Source organism: Macrobrachium nipponense, chromosome 23 (assembly GCF_015104395.2).
Source record: "Macrobrachium nipponense isolate FS-2020 chromosome 23, ASM1510439v2, whole genome shotgun sequence".
Classification (NCBI taxonomy): Eukaryota; Metazoa; Arthropoda; class Malacostraca; order Decapoda; family Palaemonidae; genus Macrobrachium; species Macrobrachium nipponense.
Genome location: NC_061090.1, coordinates 52,530,713 through 52,550,881, shown reverse-complemented (window position 1 = coordinate 52,550,881; position 20,169 = coordinate 52,530,713). Strand labels below are relative to the sequence as shown.

Genomic DNA, 20,169 nt, shown 5'->3' with positions numbered 1-20,169 from the left:
ATAAATCATCGTAAGAGGCTCCTTTCGTTGCAACCTGAATGAAACTCAGTTATCAGATATAACAATGGGCTCTCTCTTGATGGCGATAGCAAATGTACCGAGGATGAGGCGGCCGGTGTGAGGAGATAACAACAGAGGCTGGTGTAATAGAACAGAGAGGCAGGTGTAAGAGAAGAGCAGAGGCTGGCGTAACAGAACAGAGGCAGGTGTAAGAGAATAGAGAATGCTGGTTTAACAGAACAGAGAGGCAGATGTAATAGAACAGAGAGGCAGGTGTAGTAGAACAAAGAGGCAGGTGTACGAGAAGACCAGAGGCTGTTTTAACAGAATAGAAAGGCAGGTGTAGCAAAAGGCTGGTGTAATAGAACAGAGGGGCCGGTGTAAAAGAAGACCAGAGGCTGATGTAACAGACCAGATAGGCAGGTGTAGCAAAAGGCTGATGTAACAGAACAGAGAGGCAGTATAAGAGAATAGCAGAAGCTTGTCAAATAGAACAGAGAAAGGTATAAGATAAGAGCAGGCAATGGTGTAATGGAAGGAAGACTGTAGCTTCCTAAGACCAGATTTCTGGTCTGTATAAGTAACGAATCATCAGTTCAGATCTGAATAGTTCTAACGTAGAATTCGAAGTTGCTCAACTGATTCACGTCGGTTTTTTTTTATTTATAGGAGGGAGAGATTCATGTAGATGTAAAGGTAGATACACATAGTATGTTCAATTTGAACAAAACACATTTTAATAGGTCACTTAATCTTCGTTGTTTGTATTCAGTTGCATTACATATATTCGTATGTTTTTCTCCTGGAAATTCCAGCGATAAGAAGCACAAAGGAAAATAGAAACATGGGGTTGTGATGATACATTATATTTCCATGTGAAATAGTAACAGGGTTGAATTTTAACAATATAACTTTATGAAAAGGTTTCTCACGTGAATGTTCCTCTACTGAGTGCAAAGTTCGTTTCGAGCATTTTTCCAATCATAAATAATCAGAAATTACTTTTTTAAGCTTAAAATATTTTTTGAATCTTATCAGATTTATTAAAAATCTTTTAACTAATTCTTTTATCCTTATAAATTTGTTTATCTTATTTTTTAAATTGGTCTAAAAGAAAGGTTTTTTATTTTCATTCGTGAAATCTTGTAATTAAATATGTAAACAGAAAACAGGGAAGGTATGAACAGTCATGGTATATATATATATATATATATATATATATATATATATATATATATATATATATATATATATATATATATAAATTTGTTTTGATACTGTAATGTGGCAATCGGCCGAATATATAAATAGATAGGAAGCGACTTTATTTATATATAAAAAAAAATTGTCTGAATCTCTATGGTTAATTGCAAGGCAGTAGTTAATTTAAATATGGGTTTCCGAACCTCTCTTCAGTATATAAATATATATACATAATATATATATAGTACATATATGTATAAATATATATATATATTTTATGAATTATATTTCACTATTTGCTTATTTTGATAAAGATTAATCGCTTCTTTTCGTGAACGAATATTTTGAATCATTGTAACACATATATATATATATATATATATATATATATATATATATATATATATATATATATATATATATATATATATGCACTATATATATATATATATATATAATAATAGACATATAAGTTTATATATTTTTTGAAATGAAATACAATGGAATGAAATGAAAGATGGAGAGGAAATGACAGAAAAAAAAATCACAATTATATAGTCAGCATTAATTTGTGACATTCGCTTAATTAACTAACCCTTCCTTTAAAAAATCCTAAATGAGCGACTCGTGTTGGTCTACGCTGGACATGCCTGCAAAGAACAAAGGTTCGTGAGAGACAACTAAAAGGTACAGGTGTTATGACTGATAATGATGGTCAATCAGGTGTAAAAACTAATTTTATCAAAGCTTCGCCACATCACAAGGCAAGTGTTCCAACTTGATTTGCGACACGTAGCCAGGATTAGCTTGTTTTCAAATTCGAATTCAAAAGCTTTATTCGGACTTAAATGGCCTTAGACATAATATAAACATGCATAAAATTCCTTCAAACTCTAAAAGGATGAATTGAAAATAAGTACTAGGAAGATTAACTTGTTTTCAAATTCAAATTCAAAAGCTTTATTTCGGACTCAAATGGCCATAGATAGACATGAACATAAACATACATAAAATTCTTTCAAACTCTTAAAGGATGAATTGAAAATAAGTACGAGGAAGATTAGCTTGTTTTCAATTTCAAAAGCTTTATTCAGACTCAAATGGCCATGAACATAACATAAGCATAAACATGGATAAAAAAAAAACTCTAAAAGGATGAATTGACAATAAGTACGATGAAGATTAGCTTGTTATCAAATTCAAAAGCTTTATTTCGGACTCAAATGGCCATAGATAGACAACATAAAAATGCATAAAATTCCTTCAAAAAATGCATAAAATTCCTTCAAACTCTAAAAGGATAAATTGATAAGGCAAGTGTTCCAACTTGCTACATGCTGTTCGGACTAGCTTTTCAAATTCAAATTCAAAGGCTTTAATCGGACTCAAATGACCATAAACATAACATGAATAAAATTCCTTCAAACTAAAAGAATGACTTGAAAATAAGTACGAGGGACGATTATGAAGATGGGATATTTGATTTAACAACCAGTTCCAAGAAAGACTTTAAAAAAAAGTTGCAATAAAAAGATATGGCAACGAACGAACGTCACAGAGTCCTTACCATATCCCTGGGAACCAATACGTTATAGGAGTCCGCTGTCTGCGGAATGTAGGAGAACTGGAGTAGACATCCTGAATTCACCATCACACACGTTGTCATCGACGGTTCTGCGGCGAGGACAAAGGGGGTTAGTCAGGACATAGGAATCCTAAGGACAAAGGAACGCGCCTCAGTGGCGTGGTTGGTATGGTGTTGGCGTCCCACCTCGGTGGTCGCGAGTTCCATTCTCGGCCATTCCATTGAGGAGTGAGAGATGTGTATTTCTGGTGATAGAAGTTCACTCTCGACGTGGTTCGGAAGTCACGTAAAGCCGTTGGTCCCGTTGCTGAATAACCACTGGTTCCATGCAACGTAAAAACACCATACAAACAAACTAAGGACAAAGAAGGCACAGTAACGGATGGATCGCGTGAGTTTTCATCGAGATTTTTACAGCAAGTGTAAAGGAATCGTGATGACAAAGGGAACGTTAGGACAAAGTAATCATGATGACAAAGGGAACGTTAGGAAAAAGGAATCACGATGACAAAGGGAAAGTGAGGATAAAGGAATCGTGATATCACGACAAAGGAAACGGTAGGAAAAAGGAATCGTGATGGCAAAGGAGCCATTAGAAAAAGTGAATCATAATGACAAAGGAAACGTTAGGACAAAGGAATCATGATGACAAAGGAAACTTTAGGAAAAAGTAATCATGACGGAAAGGGAATCAGGAAAAAGGATTCATGATGACAAAGGGAAAGTTAGGAAAAAGGAACCACAATGACAAAGGAAACTGAAGGACAAAGGAACCAAAATATCAAATAAATCCTAAAATTAGAATTGACAATAATAACTGAATCAATGACAAAGGAACAATAACAGAGATCACACAGTTAAAGAAAAATAATAATAAGGAAAAAGAAAAAAATAATGAATAAAGGTTTGTCAAAACAAGGGAATTAAATAAAGAATAGAATAGAATATCAGATTTAGGCCAAGCGCTGTGACCTAAGAGGTCATTCTGCGCTGAAAGTGAGTAACTGACAGCAAGGTGTAACAGGAGGGAAACCTTTCAACCAATTGTTCGAGAAGGTGGAAAGTCAGATGGAAGAACGAACATGAACGGAGGCACAGTAAAAGGAATAAAAAGAGGCTGCAGCTAGGGGCCGAAGGGACGCTGCAAAGAACCTTAAAATAATGCCTACAGTGCACCACGTGAGATGCACTGACGGCACTAACCCACGTAAAGCCCAGGGCATCGTGGGACATTGAATGGAAGGTGATTTGTAATAACCGTCTGATTGTTGCAAGTGATCAACTTTATGATCGTGTGACCGGCTGACGATCCAAGGTTGCCGCTTATAAGCACAACGAATCAAAGTGTCGAAATCAATCAATCGTTTTGCTTTTATTTAGAAAGATTGTTTTTTCTTGTTCTCTGGGAATATATGTTGACACACACACACACACACTATATATATATATATATATATATATATATATATATATATATATATATATATATATATATATATTATATATATATTATTGTGCGTTTGTGTATTCACAGAGAACAAGAGAAAGTAAACTTTATCAATAAAAGCTAAAAGACTTACTGATTGATTTCAACTCCTTGACGCTGATGTTGTGTACGTGTGTGCTTGAACAAGCTGTATATAGATGGTTTCTGAAATGGCTATGTCCTTTTGAAAAGAAGTTAAGATCTAAGGGAAGAAGCGTACGAATCCAAGGGAAAATTCCCGCCATCTGTATAGCGGCTTAATGTCAATCGAGGATAGATAGCCTTTCTTACGCGCTCGTAAAGGAGTCTGAAACTTTGGACAAAAGCACGGCCCAGATATCTAGACCATGGACAAAAGATACGAGAGGGTAAGCAGAGAAAAAGTGCGCGAAAGGAAGTGAACAAGAAGGGAAAGAAAGGAAACGAAACAGAAAAAAGTTTGCGAACGAGAAAGGAAAGCAAGGAAACGAAGTGTGCAAAAGAAAGTGAACAAGAAGCAGAGAAAAAGGCGCGAGAAAGAAAGCGAACAAGAAGGAAAAGTAAGGAAACGAAGCAGAGAGTAAAAGCGTACGAAAGAAGTTCACCTAGGAACGAGAAAGCAGGGAGGAATGAATAACATTAGAAATCTCTCGACAAAAAAAAAAAAAAAAAAAAAAAAAAAAAAAAACAACTGGAAACTGGTCTTACCCAAGCTCTCAACGGTAGTGACGGTGATCTGGCAGTGGGCGCACGAAGGGAGGTCCCTGTTCCACGCCCTACACATGACGCAGGACTTCAGCTTCTCGCAGACGCCGGCGGCGTAAACCGTGTCCTCGCAGTACATGCCCTTGTGGCTTTTGGGGGAATAGACGAAGGGGAAAATGCATTTGTTAACTTGTTGTTGTCCGTTTTATTCAGTTGGAAGGCAGCCACCTTTACGAATTAAATGAGAAACATTATTACATGTTATTCAGAAGATGGTCCTATTCGTATGGAACAAACCTACGGGGCCATTGAGTCTATGACTTGAAATTCAAGATTCCAAAAGATATTGTATAACAAACGGGAACATTTGTAATCTAGAGGAAAATATTTAAGCGCAAACTTCAAAATATCTCGTCATATTAACGCTAAGTCTCCAACGATCATGTAAGCCAAATCATAATGTGTTTAAACCCGAGCAAAGGTTAATAGCAGACTATAGTCATTACCAAATATCTTACATTTGCCTCCGATTATCAACGCGTGCGGCCCTGGGAATTGGCGGTTTTAACTTTGGCTCCTGGAGGGCCAGCGGCCTTTGTAAATAGCTTTCCGGGAAGCATATGGCATTATTCACGTGGAAAACGAGCCCACTTTCCTCACTTCCGTTGTATTTTTTCTTTTTTCTTTACTTTTAAATTCAAATTCTGAAGCCAACCAGTCACAGCCTAGGGGTTGACCGCTCGGCAGGTCGGTTGATGCGCATTTGTTTTGTCGGCGGACATTCGCCAACATAACAGCGTATTCAAACAATTTTCCTTCAAACGGCTGTGACATTTTTATTATGAAATATACCGTCTGTTCTTTATTCATGTCAAAAAGCTGCTTTTGTTCAAATGTTTTGCCCAGCTTTTATGTGACATTTTATTTAAAAAATATATATTATATGCCGTCTGCTTTTTATTCATAACAAATGTTTTACCCAACTTTTATTTGACACTTACAAAAGAAAAATATATACCGTCTGCTTTTTATTCATATCGAAAAGCTGCTTTTTTCAAATGCTTTCCCCAAGTTTTATGTGACATTATATATATATATATATATATATATATATATATATATATATATATATATATATATATATATATATATATATATATACATATATAATATATATACGTATATATATATATATATATATATATATATATATATATATATATATATATATATATATATATAGTATATATATATATACACCATCTGCTTTCTATTCATATCGAAAAGCTGCTTTTTTTTAATTGTTTTGCCCAACTTTTATTTGTCATTTTATAAGACATATACCATCTGCTTTTTATTCACATCGAAAAGCTGCTTTTACAAATGTTTGGCCCAACTTTTACGAACACAGCCCACTTGTGCAACAGTAAAACGGCGAGTGGGCGGCCCAAGGTCCACAACTTCCGGCAATTAAGTCCACTGGGCATTTACCCTTGAACACGTCAAAAGGAACATCTGCTACGCGCAAACCAGACAGACTGACTGCTTACTGCACCTGATATCACGTGGTTTTGTAGATACATGGACGATTTTGACGTTCTTTTTTACATTTATTTTTCGTTCATTGAGCCATGTTCACACGAGAATTATAATAAGGGGTATGTACACAGGTCAGAAGGTACTTAGGAACTAGCTGGCATTTTGTAGGCCCAGTTATTTGAACTTGAAATTCACGTACGTATTCTCACGTACATTCTTTTCCGATTACGTCATTTCCTCGCTTTAACAAGACATAAAAAAAACAAGAGCAGTAACAAAAACAGCAACAAATCCTACCCGTCATTGCATCTGCATCGACCACAGGAACAAGTTCCTTTCCCCGAACATATTTCGTCGCTGTCGGGGGAAATACATGTCTGCGTCTCCGTCGGGCAGTCGCAAGAATCCCCGGTGTATCCTGGGCGGCAGACGCATCCTCCACACCTGCACTGGCCGCGGCTTGGCCCTCCGCAGGTCATGCCGTCGTACCTGGAGGAGAGAGGATGAATAATACATCGACGGGAATGCACTTCAGGGTAACACAGACCAGTTATTTCGTAAATAGTTACTCGCGCCAGGCGCGCTTTGGCTCGGAACAAAATCCTAACGCTTAGCGTCATGATATTCTTATGATCTGACCCGACATCGTCAGGTCTTCTTCATCCACTGTAGTCTCAAACAAGGCAAGTTCCAGAGGTTCTTTGGACCTTGATCTCAGTTCTAAGGTCCTTTGGACCTTGGTCTCAGCTAAGGTTCTTTGGACCTTGATCTCGGCTAAGGTAAAAAATTTTTGGATCCTGATCTCAGCTTTAAGGTTCTTTGGACCTTGATCTCAGTTCTAAGGTTCTTTGGACCTTGATCTCAGCTCTAAGGTTCTTTGGACCTTGATCTCAGCTTTAAGGTTCTTTGGACCTTGATCTCAGCTCTAAGGTTCTTTGGACCTTGATCTCAGCTTTAAGGTTCTTTGGACCTTGATCTCAGCTTTAAGGTTCTTCGGACCCTGATCTCAGCTATAAGGTCCTTTGGACCTTGATCTCAGCTATAAGGTCCTTTGGACCTTGATCTCAGCTAAGGCTCTTTGGACCCTGATCTCAGCTAAGTTCCAGAGGTTCTTTGAATCATGATCTCAGCCGTAAAGTGCTTCCCTGGTGGCGAACATCATTGCTTCACAAACGTCACTCCTTAAAAGCTAAGGTTACTGAAAACTCACACGGGGCAAGAGTGGTCGTCACACTGGCAGAAGGTCCCGTAGTAACCAGGATGGCAGAAGCAGTGTCCGCAGGAACAGACGCCGTGGCCACCACACAATTCGGACCCTTCGCTACGACAGGCGTCCTCCATCCCAGGGCAGGCGGCCGGGTCGGGCGGGGAGTCGATGACGCCGGAGTGGTGGTGGCGCCCTCGGCCTCCCCTGTTGATGAAGGGCCGACCCTGGAGGCGAAATGGAGTTGATGTTGGTGTGAATGAATATTTAGGAATTATAGTAAAATGGAAAATGCTCTGAAGTGAACGTTTTATAGCCTTGTAAATGAAGTTTTTTTTTTTTTTTTTTTTTTAAGAATTATGCTTTGTTAGTGAAACAAGTCTTGACAGTGAAATGTCATCGACTCTTGTTACTTTTATAAACATTTATAGATTAATGACATATTTTTTTATTAAAGAATCTGTGTTTTACAACCTGACTAATGGATAATCCTAAAAAAAAGATTAAGGATAAAAAATTTTAAAATTTTTTATTGGGTTACCAATTGTACTTTTATAAACATGTATAGATTAACATATTTTTTTTTTTTATTGAAGAATCTGTGTGTTACAACCTGACGAATGGATAATCCTAAAAAAAAAAAGATTAAGGATAAAAAATTTTAAAAATTTTTATCGGGTTACCAATTGTAACTTTTATAAACATTTTTAGGTTAGAAGAAATTTATTTTTATTAAAGAATCTGTGTTTTACATCCTGGCGAATAAATAATCCTAAAAGACAATATTACGGATGTTGTTAAGATCTTTAGCAGGTTACCATCAGCGTTTGAACGTTTAGAGAGAGAGAGAGAGATCATGCAGTGGTGAGGAGAGAAGATGAGTTGTTCAGGAAAGTTTTCTTTATTTTTTCTTATCCTTTTATGAAAATTGAATATATATATATATGTGTGTGTTTCTACCACTGATGAACCAGCGAGATGAAACTGACATGGTGTGGAATCAAAATCACGAATTATTCTCGGGCAATCTGTTGAGCGGTTAGAGATGTGTATTTCTGGTGATAGAAGTCCACTCTCGACGCGTTTAGGAAGTCACGTAAAGGCCGTTGGTCCCGTTGCTGAATAACCATACTGGTTCCATGCAACGTAAAAACACCATACGAACAAAGAATAAAATCACGAATTCCTTCGTCTATACCTTTGTGTACCATGAACACACTCTTAACAGTAATGCTGCAATGACATTCAACTCTCTCTCTCTCTCTCTCTCTCTCTCTCTCTCTCTCTCTCTCCCAGAGGAACAAAGAAAGGAAGGACTAACCTGTTGCCTTGAGAGCGATCGCACGATGGACCACAGAGACGAAATGTTGGCTCTCATCCATTCGAGGTCAATGACTTCGGGTGTGACGTCCGCGCCCTGCAAGAAATTCCAAAGAGAATCATCTCAGTCGTCTGGCCAAGAATTCGACTAGAATATTGTGTTTGGTATTTATTTGGCATTTGGTCAGGCGTGAAGGTGATGTACCAGTGCATATTCTAGCTGTACAACAAGTTTTGACTCTTAAAATTAGCTTACGGGTCAGATGTGCTTTGAGTTTTATATAGCTTCAGTTTAAGAAGTTAATAATAGTGATAGTAATAAATTAAAAGAGGATATATATATATATATATATATATATATATATATATATATATATATATCATTACTTTATGTTGATTGCAGTGTCCCTTCGGCCCCCTAGCTGCAACCCCTTTAATTAATTTTCTTATACCTCCATTCATATTCGCTTTCTTCCACCATACCCTCCACCCTGCTCCTAACAATTGTGTCAATATCAATTTCAACGCTGAATGACCTCATAGGTCCCAGCTCTTGCCCTTTGGCCTAAATTTTATATTCCAGTTTCAGTCAACTGATCTTTAAAATCAGACGTGTGGCAGCTTAATCATAATCCAAACAGCCTACCAGCTGCAAAGAACAAGCTCACCAAAAAATCCGCAGATCCGGCTGATCTGGAGGGACCCACCGAAGACGCAGAAGACGAGGACGAGGACGAAGCGGCGTGTGGTGAAGACGGGTCGGAATCAGCCGAGGCTCCCGAAGATCCTGAGGAGGAAGCCGAAACGCGCACCACGGGCGTCCGATGCATGGGATGGATGTGGTCGTCGAAGTCCACGATGTCGTCCTCTTCTTCGTCGGCGTCTCCTCCGTTCAAGTGGTTCCTGTGGCCGGCTTGCTTCTGCTGGCGTCTGCTCAAGTCAGTGGAGAATTTTTCCCTCCCGAGTGAGAGGGAAGAATCATTATTAAAGCACAGTCCTCAAGAACCATGAATTTGCATTTACAAAGCCATGGGTTGCCCATTATGTGATATAAGACAAGAAGACAGAGAAAGACTTGATTACAACAAAATATCTTGTAAAACAAAACATTAAATACAGTTGAATATAAGCATCAAGTTGAAGTATCATCGTACTTGAACTTTAACTTAATGCTGTATATTGAATTGTATTTATTGCTATACGTGAGGGGTTTGGCTGAAACAGCAAAGCATCTGGAATCTGTACTGTACTTAAGATACGGTCATTAGTGCATAAATGATGTTACCTTAGGCTCAACTGTACCAAATAATTCAGTCTGCATCGTCAAATTTAACCTGACTAATGCCTGCTTTGGAATTAGAAGAAAATATTTTGATACGAACTCCTTTTTTTTAGCTTTCATGAATAACTTGAATGCAATCTTAGGATTTTCTTTCAGGAAAATAAATAATCTAAGTGCAATGCCTCTGAGCCCCTCTTGGAAGAATAGTGTGTAGACTGCATTGAACTGACTGTGAAGACTGAGCTAATCTCCATCTTACAACAGAGAGAAAACCAAATCAAATATCCCAAAGGTCTCTAGTATAAAGAAAATTACTGCCAAGAGCGTTAGAAGTCACATCAGAAGAGATGGTAATGAGACTAGTACTACAGTTGTAGTACTACAGACTCTCCAGTTATGTTCACCTTCTTGCCCAGCGCTCTTGTCTCCTCTCCTCCTTGAGTCTTCTCCTCTCTGCTTTGAGTCTCTTCCTCTCCTCTCTCAACAGGCTTCTCTCGTCCTGGATGGGGTCTCCGTAGCCGCCGCCCCTCGAACGGGTCGTCCGCAGGCTCTCGAGGCGCGAGCTGATGTCAGGGTTGTTCTGCATGACGTCCGAGTCGTACTCTGGCGACAGAAGCTCGAGTGAGTGGCTCAAGAGGCTGACAGGTCAGCAGGGCAAAAGGGATTGAAAGTTAAAACAAACCAACAAAAGACTAGAAGATAGTGATGCTATATAAAAATGAATATACAAACTCGTACTACAAAATCTTTGATAATATTTTTATGTCGTACATCTAACAGAATAACAGTTAAAAGCATACTGAGATTCATCACAACGAAAACATTAGGTGCCAAATGGGTAACTATTTTTGGGTTGTCGAAGACCTTCATACAAAATGATAATAAAAATGTTATATCCTCATAAAAAAATAAAGGCTATTGTATATGCATATAAAATAATTCAAAGAAAAACTTGACTTTATTATGGTTCCTAAATTAGAGAAATTATTTCTTACCATGATCAGAGTAAGACTGCGCAGTAACTACCAGACACGTAGCTAAACTCAGGGCAAGTCTGGTGAACCACATTGTTTGTTATGTGCAAGTAAATTCCTGGAAGTAGAGAAAATTATGATTATCAGTGAACCAAAGTAATCATTAAATTTTTCTAAACAGCTGCATCTTTATCTGCCTCTTCGTAAGTGCACTTGAATGTAACAACGTGTACAAATATGAATTTATTTATCGAAGATTTGCCGTACCCTTTCATACTGAATTATGCACCAGATCTTTCATTGCAGATAATGACAGCGATAAAGTTCGTCCTCACTTACACTCGTCCCCATCTTGAACTTACATCGACCAGATATTCAAGTCTGTACGGTGTGCAAACTTAACTATCTGATTTTGGTACAGCTAACTAGAGTTGTATTGCAATGGCGAATGGCATCAAATAACTTAAGAGACCGTTGGCTGACCTGTAAACGACTGGTACTAAAGCGTCCTATCTCTCATGTTTGCAGCGTTTGGATGTAACTATTCAGAAATTAAACGTACGAATGTTTTGTCTGCTTTTGCCCTAGCAACAAGGATCTTAATGTACTTACCACCAGATTTATCACGGAGCATATACGAAAGTCTAGACCTTGGAGCGTAACCTTATAGTAGTCTCTCCGTTACAACGTACCGTAAGCAACTACAATCGAAAAACTCTAGACTCTAGACCGTGCAGAAAAGGACAAGTTTTCCCAATTGTAACGTCTTCTCTGCATCCATAAAGAACGGTCTTGTCATTAGAGGACAAGAGTTGCTGCTGATTGACCCCAGTTATCCTTACACCACTCGTGATATGAGGTGTCCCCACTCGTGCAGAACGAGTAGGATGAAGACGTGACACCCACGAGACTTGACTAAAAAGATAAGGGGCGATCACCGAAGGTTCCCTTGCACCGACTGACGACGGCGACGAAGTGGCCAGGGCCTGGTTCGCAGTGAGTTGCCCTCAGTTATCTCGGAGGATAACGCCGAGACTTCCTTCCTCCCTCCGCGCCAGCTAGAGGATTTGAGGCTCTCTCTCTCTCTCTCTCTCTCTCTCTCTCTCTCTCTACTTAACAACTATTTATAACTCGGTTCAGTGTCTAGTCTAGATAATAGTTATGGCGTTGGTGGGCCTGGTTTGTGTAATGTCTGCTTGTGATGTTAAATTGCCAAATTTTCTTCCTCTCTGGGTAAACGCTATTTTGTTATTTTTATACAGTTAAATTCTCTCTCTCTCTCTCTCTCTCTCTCTCTCTCTCTCTCGTCTCTATATATATATATATATATATATATTATATAATATATATATATATATATATATATATATATATATATGCGCTACATTACGTAAATACTTCAGGTGAGAGAGAGAGAGATAGGTGAAGGAGCCGTCCTTGCTAGTTCGCCTTAAGGCTCGAGAAAACTGGCTTCTCATTCGCTGTCAAAACGGATTTATGGTTTTATGAACGAGTCGTTGGTGTTGAATAATGTTGGGTTTCTTGCTTTGATTGACTGAACAAGAGTAAATAATGGGAGTTACACACACACATTATATATATACCTTTATTTGTTTATACACATTAGATATATATAATTGTCTGTGTTTATATATATATATATATATATATATATATATATATATATATATATATATATATATTATAATATACCTTTATCTATTTATGAAAATTATATACGTATAGATTCTACTCTTGACGTCTTACCAGATACGTACGTAATTGTAGTAACCACAAATATAATAGTTTAATACTGAATTCAATTGCAAAATAATTCGCACACAAAGTGAAAGGTGTATATTGATTTCGGTATTAAACGATTTCAGTGGCTTAATGGTGGGAATTTAAATACGTCACGCGTGTATAGGTGGCTATATATATATATATATATATATATATATATATATATATATATATATATATATATATATATATAATATATATAGAAAGAGTATATATAAATATATATATATCTATATATATATATATATAATTATATAGATATAAAGAGTAAAACCAGCACTTGTACATAAAACATCCTTTATTTTGTTATGACTACCGGTTTTCGGAGTAACTGTCTCCATCATCAGGTTTATACAAAAACAAAGAAAGAAAGAAAAAGAAAAAATCACTAAATTACAATCGATCATTAGAGTGAAGTAATGTTACACAAAGGTTACATTGTATATATAATAAAAAAAAGAGTAATGTACAAGCAAAAAAAAAAAGGAAAGGAAGCAATATTAAAAAAAGGTAAATACCTGCATCATGAAGGCATACAAAAATATACACTAAAAATTTAAAAACACAGCATCTCCGAGGAACTCTGTTGTTATTGAGGGAAGGTCTCTGCACTTTAAAGCTGAAACTTTCCCTCAATAACAACAGAGTTCCTCGGAGATGCTGTGTTTTTAAATTTTTAGAGTATATTTTTGTATGCCTTCATGATGCAGGTATTTACCTTTTTTTAATATTGCTTCCTTTCCTTTTTTTTTTTTGCTTGTACATTACTCTTTTTTTTATTATATATACAATGTAACCTTTGTGTAACATTACTTCACTCCAATGATCGATTGTAATTTAGTGATTTTTTCTTTTTTTTTTCTTTCTGTGTTTTTGTATAGACCTGATGATGGCGACAGTTACTCCGAAATCGGTAGTCATAACAAAATAAAGGATGTTTATGTACAAGTGCTGCTTTTACTCTTTCTATCAAGACTCCGTTTTCCAAGGGATAGATCAGTTGCAGATATATATATATATATATATATATATATATATATATTATATATATATATATATATATATTATACAATACTTATATATATATATATATATATATATATAGTATATATATATACATATATATATATGTGTGTGTGTATATATATATATATATATATATATATATATATATATATATATAATATACATGTGTGTGTGCGTGTGTATGTATATATATATATATATATATATATATATATATATATATATATATATATATACACACACATTTTTAAAGAAAAGTTCTGATAAACAGTAACCACATGGGTCAAGGATTTCCCAGTTACGATTAACGGAAAGGTCTGCGTCGTAGCCTCTCTCTCTCTCTCTCTCTCTCTCTCTCTCTCTCGCTCTCTTCTTCTCCTCTCTCTCTCTCTCTGTGGACGTGTGTATTTTAATGTGTTCGTTGTATACTTCATTGCCACGCGTTTCTGCTTAAAGGTGACGAAAAGATAGACATTAAAACAACATTAAATATAATTCGTCAATCTCTCTACGAATTTCTATTGCGAAATCACACACACACGTGCATATATATATATATATATATATATATATATATATATATATATATATATATATATATATATATAATATATAACCAGCGGATAAAGTATGAACGTTGTGATAACCAGTTTGCCGCTTTTCTTTGTATACATTCCATGCTAGTGTAAACCACGGTCTAGGTATATTATACCGTGGTATAAATATCCTAATATCGAAAAAAAACAAGCACACACAAACACGTCATTAGATACACACTATCGTATGCACTGCAAATATTGTGCAAGTTGCAAACGAATTACATGAGGTAAGATAATAATTGTACTAGGTCATTCCAAGTCGACTGCAAAATCGATTGAATTGACTGCAGTCTCGAGTTGAACCAGCGCTGTATCAACGTAGACTTACTAACTTAGTACTACCTGCTGTGATGATGGCAAATTGATGAATGAATCAATCGTCATTGAATATTCCCAGGGTTGCTGTGTCCTTTTAAATGGATTTTGTCGCTATTCTCCCCAGCTGTCTTTTCTTCTGTCCTTGTTTCTGTGTGTGCGTTTGTGATGTGCGTCTAGTTGTATATCTGCCGTCTTCATCTTCATCTACATCACGCAACATTCCATGTAAAACCAATCGGGTAATAAATCGATAGAGAGAGGGATGGAGGAAGGGAGAGAGAGGTAGAGAGAAAAAGAGAGGGAGGGAGGAAGGGAGAGAGAGAGAGAGACTTCACGACCTTCTCTCTCAAATTGGTGTTGCCTTCGGCTCCGAAGGAATTCTCTTTGAACGCTGGAGCCGACCGCTAGCGTAACGCGGCTAATTTGGCCCCCGGGCTTCCCTGGGAGGGGGTGGGTGGTTGGTTGGGTTAAGTTCTCTAAGGATGATTGTGGGGAGGACGGGGGGTGGGGGGGGGGGAGTTAAAGTGTAACGTGTTGCAGTTCGTGGTGGATAATATCGAAAGGGAATGCTGAGTGGTAGGTATTTGTTTCTGTATCGTTTATGTTTTTAAGCATATATATATATATATATATATATATATATATATATATATATATATATATATATATATATATCTTTTTAAAGTAGATCAAATCCTTCCGTTTATGGTCGTGACTAACTGTTCTTTCTTACTATACATATAAAAATAAGTGGAACGTAAAGAATTATTTAAACTAAGCGTTTGCAATCACCACGCTTTGAGACGAACAATGTAACTCTTGCTAGAAGAGGCCGGCCTTATGCCAGCGCGACTTCGTGCACCAAACAGGCAGCTTACTAAACTGAAAGAAAGCTTGATTATGATTAACGATAAAACAGTAAAATAAATGCAACTGCCTTCAGGCTCAAACATCATGATATCATGACAACTCTGGAGTCATTTTAGCGAAAATTAGAGATTTAGCCTTGGAACGCGATCTAAAATGGTTCTACGCGATTTAGAGGAATACTTGATCGTCGTGGATAAGGTATTCTGTGATATCTCTAATAATTAATGATAATAATAATTGTATGCTGGAAGTAGGCCTTCTTTGAAACGTGTTTTATTGAATATAATAGCAGGATTTACAGAATTTATTTTGTAAAGAATTCTCTCAATTCTCCTGATGAGAAGCAAGTCACTGGGGGAATTGAAAGAATTCTGTATAAAGTAAATTCCGTAAATTCTGTCATTATATTCAATAAAATACTAATAATTATAATAATGATAATACTAATTTTTCTTTTAACAACACCATGAGATTATTTCAGAGCTAGAGTATTCATTGTCATTTATTTTCTTTGTTACTTTGAGTTCGTTTTCTACTGAGCATTTTCAGATTCTTGGTAGAATTTTCTTCACTTTATAGTTGCCTCCCAAGATCTTCAAATAATAATAATAAGGTGATGCGTGCCAATAGACCAGACGTGGCTTTGATTGACAAAATCAAGAAGAAAGGATCACTCATTGATGTCGCTATACCATGGGACACCAGAGTAGATGAGAAAGAAAGAGAAAAAAATTGAAAAGTACCAAGACGTTGAAAAAGGAATATGAAGGATATGGGATATGCCAGTGGAAATTGTATACCCATAATCATAGGAACACTTAGAGATACGATCCCAAGATCCCTGAAAAGGAACCTGGAAATATTAGATGCCCGAGTAGCGCCAGAACTCATGCAGAAGAGTGTGATCCTAGAAACAGCACATATTGTGAGAAAAGTGATGGACTCCTAAGGAGGCAGGATGCAACCCGGAACCCCACGCTATAAAAACCACCCAGTCGAATAGGATGACTGTGATAGACCAAAGATAATAATAATAAGAGGCAGGAGAAGAAAAAGGCTGAGAAAAAGATTAAAACGAAAAAGAAATTAATTCTGAATATTTTCATCGAGCATGACCAAACCGTTAAATATTCAAAAGGCGTTGAATGTCAGCAGAGTCTCAGGAACCATCCTTTATTCACACATGTATTTTCATTATTTTTATTTTATTTTTTAAAATTTTTATTTCAATTGTTTTTAGTTTCATTTCTATTTTCATTATAATTAGCTTATCATTTTTATTCTTAATAGGTGTAAGGATTATGCTTTATGATATGTACAGTATTAAATTATATGAAATGAATGAAGTAGAATAAAGGAACAAGACGACAGAAAAAAGCGGGGGAGGGGGATTATGGTTGAGAGGACCTACTCTGCTGACGTAGGCAGAGAGGATGTCGCGTTGAATAGGCCAATGACGAGAATTTGATTGCCAACAGATACACTTGAATTTCACTGGAAGCCAGGATGAGGAAATGGGTGACATTATGGGTGATGGAAGGCTGGAAATGGGTGATGACTCATACGGGTCACAGGCGACGGCAGGAGGGCTAAAAGAGGCGGGGGGTTTGGGGGGGGGGGAGGTCGAAGGAAGGCAGTCGGTATCTGCTGAAGATCTGCCGGAAAAAGGTAAAAGCCAAAACAATGAAGAATGGTTATAGGATTCACTGATATGGAAAAATAGAAGAGACTAGAATATAATATAGGGTTAAGGCCAAACGCTGGGATCTTAATTAAGAGGTCATTCAGCACTGAAACGGAGAGGTTTAAAAGGTGTAACAGGAGGAAAACCTCAAAGTAGTTGCACCACGAATCAATTGTTAGAGAGGGTGGAAAGTAACGTGGAAGAAAGAGAAAATAAACGGAGGTACAGTAAAATGAATGGAAAGGACTGCAGCTAGGGATCGAAGAGGCGCTGCATATAGATCCTTAAGTAATGCCTACAGGGCACAGCATGAGGTGCACTGACAGCACTAAGCCCCCTACGGAATGTATCGTGTGAAACCATATGCTGTAATTATGTAGATATTCATACTTTTAGTCCATACATAAACTGCGCACGTATGAATAATTTTATACATGTAATACATACACCCACATATGCGCGCGCGCGCGCGCACTTGTTGGCCGAGTCGGTAATGTCACTGAAGTCCTGATTTCTACTCTGTGCGCTGGTTCGAATCCACGAGAGGACGAAAATACTATCAACTAAAAATCCCCCTTCGGTTAACATATATGAAAATATATTAATTCCGAGGTAGAGCGAATTGGACATGACAGGACATTTGTAGCTTAATGCATATGTGTGTGTGCGTGCGTGTGTGTAGACTAGGAACAGCTTAATCTCCGTTAGACTTCAGCAAGCACCAACAGACAGGCACCGAGACACAAGCAATGTTGAACCCCCCTAATCAACAGGAAGTTGCAGACAAGCAAAGATGGGCGTATGTGCTTGCAAAAGCATCCAGTTAGTGCAATTTTCGTGGGGAGATATCTGTACTTTGTTGCTTGATGCAAGCGCTGTTAATTCAAATAGTGCGCGCGTTATGCAGGGGAAAAAAATTCGTATGGAACTATAGACTCTTGGGTCTAATAGGGAGCCGCATATTTCTGGAAAAGTCGCGTGAGACATTAATTTGTTTTTATTCGATAACGAATTTCTAAACTCATTTATATGCGTTATGTACTAATAATCTTATATTAGTTAACTTACCTTTCCTACATTCAATGCCTCGCCCAAATTAAAGGTTATGTATATGTATATATATACATATATACTATATATATATATATATATATATATATATATATATATCATATATATGTACTAATTTTTCATCACATCACCGTGATTCATATACATGCATTAAACTACAAATGTCCTTTAACATCCAATTATCCCTACCTCGGAATTAACATATTTTCTTATATGTTAACCAAAGGGGAATTTTTTAGTTCATAATAATTTCGTCCTCTCGTGGATTCGAACTAGCGCACGGAGGAGAAATCAGGACTTCAGTGACACTACCGACTCGGCCAACAAAGTCACTGAAGTCCTCATTTCTCCTCTGTCTGTCCGCTGGTTCGAATCCACGAGAGGACGAAGTTATTATCAACTAAAATATTCCCCTTTGGTTAACATATATAGAAATATATGAATTCCGAGGTATAGAGCGAATTGGATGTTAATGGACATTTGTAGCTTGATGCATGCATATATATATATATATATATATATAGTATATTACCTTTATATATATTTATATAATATATCTATATATATAATATATCATATATATATATATATTATATTATATTATATATATAGTATATATATATATATATATTCAGCCTTATGTCACTGGCCAGTGGCGGGAAGAATAAAGAAGTAAAGTATAAAGTAAATATATATATATATATATATATATATATATATATATATATATATATATATAGGTATATATATATATATATGTGTGTGTGTGTGTGTATGTGTATATATATATATATATATATATATATATATATATATATATATATATATATTCTTGAACATTGACGTACTTTAATACAAGGCGACGCAAGGTCACGCACATTAAGGCGCCCTAAAGTACCATGACCTGTGCAGTTTGTTGCATTTTATCATATCACGAAACTCCTCATCCATTGCGTGCGCAATAAACTGCTCTTATCACTTTCAATATCGTCTCTGTTTACAAGTTCGCGAATTTAAAACTGCTTAAAAATCTACGTGGATTTGAGCGTCTTGTTCTTTGAATGCTGGAAAAATGTAATTTTGCGTATTTTATTTGCCTAGTTTCTTTTTTTTAACATTCTTTTTATATAGTTATTCTTTTTATATAGGAAATATTCAAGGGCGCGGTTACGAGAATTTCTCAATAGCTTCTTCAGGAGATGGATTCAATCCCTCCTTCAGGAGATGGATTGAGTCGCTTCTTCAGGAGAAGGATTCAGTCGCTCCTTCAGGAGAGGGATTTCAATCATTCCTTCAGGAGAAGGATTTAATCGTTCCTTCAGGAGAAGGATTCAGTCGCTCCTTCAGGAGAAGGATTTAATCTCTCCTTCAGGAGAAGGATTCAATCGATCCTTCAGGAGAGTTATTTGATATTTTGATCCAGCCTTCCCGTAACGTACGTTTGTGCTCGTGTAACAAAGCACAGAAATCAATCAGACGATATATCTTCAGGAAACCCGTGAGGCTTCGAAATAGACATTA

General features: G+C 36.7%; 1 protein-coding gene across 4 annotated transcripts in view; it reads right to left on the bottom strand.

Moving 5' to 3' along the window:
• Positions 1–850: 850 nt before the first annotated feature.
• LOC135200713 (integrin beta-1-like) overlaps positions 851–20,169 on the bottom strand; it is a 25,460-nt gene continuing 6,141 nt past the window's right edge. The window contains exons 1-10 of one of the 4 annotated variants that reach the window (XM_064229328.1): positions 11,890–12,028; positions 11,299–11,395; positions 10,708–10,906; positions 9,690–9,951; positions 9,023–9,118; positions 7,708–7,928; positions 6,795–6,986; positions 4,962–5,107; positions 2,771–2,877; positions 851–1,853 (exon numbers count right to left, since the gene is read on the bottom strand). In XM_064229328.1, coding sequence (XP_064085398.1) covers positions 1,839–1,853; positions 2,771–2,877; positions 4,962–5,107; positions 6,795–6,986; positions 7,708–7,928; positions 9,023–9,118; positions 9,690–9,951; positions 10,708–10,906; positions 11,299–11,371 — 1,311 coding nt within the window. In that variant the 5' untranslated portion in view covers positions 11,372–11,395; positions 11,890–12,028 and the 3' untranslated portion in view covers positions 851–1,838. Of the gene's footprint in view, positions 1,854–2,770; positions 2,878–4,961; positions 5,108–6,794; positions 6,987–7,707; positions 7,929–9,022; positions 9,119–9,689; positions 9,952–10,707; positions 10,942–11,298; positions 11,396–11,889; positions 12,029–20,169 lie in introns of those variants that run through there. The other 3 variants (XM_064229339.1, XM_064229322.1, XM_064229334.1) reach the window with 3 other exon arrangements.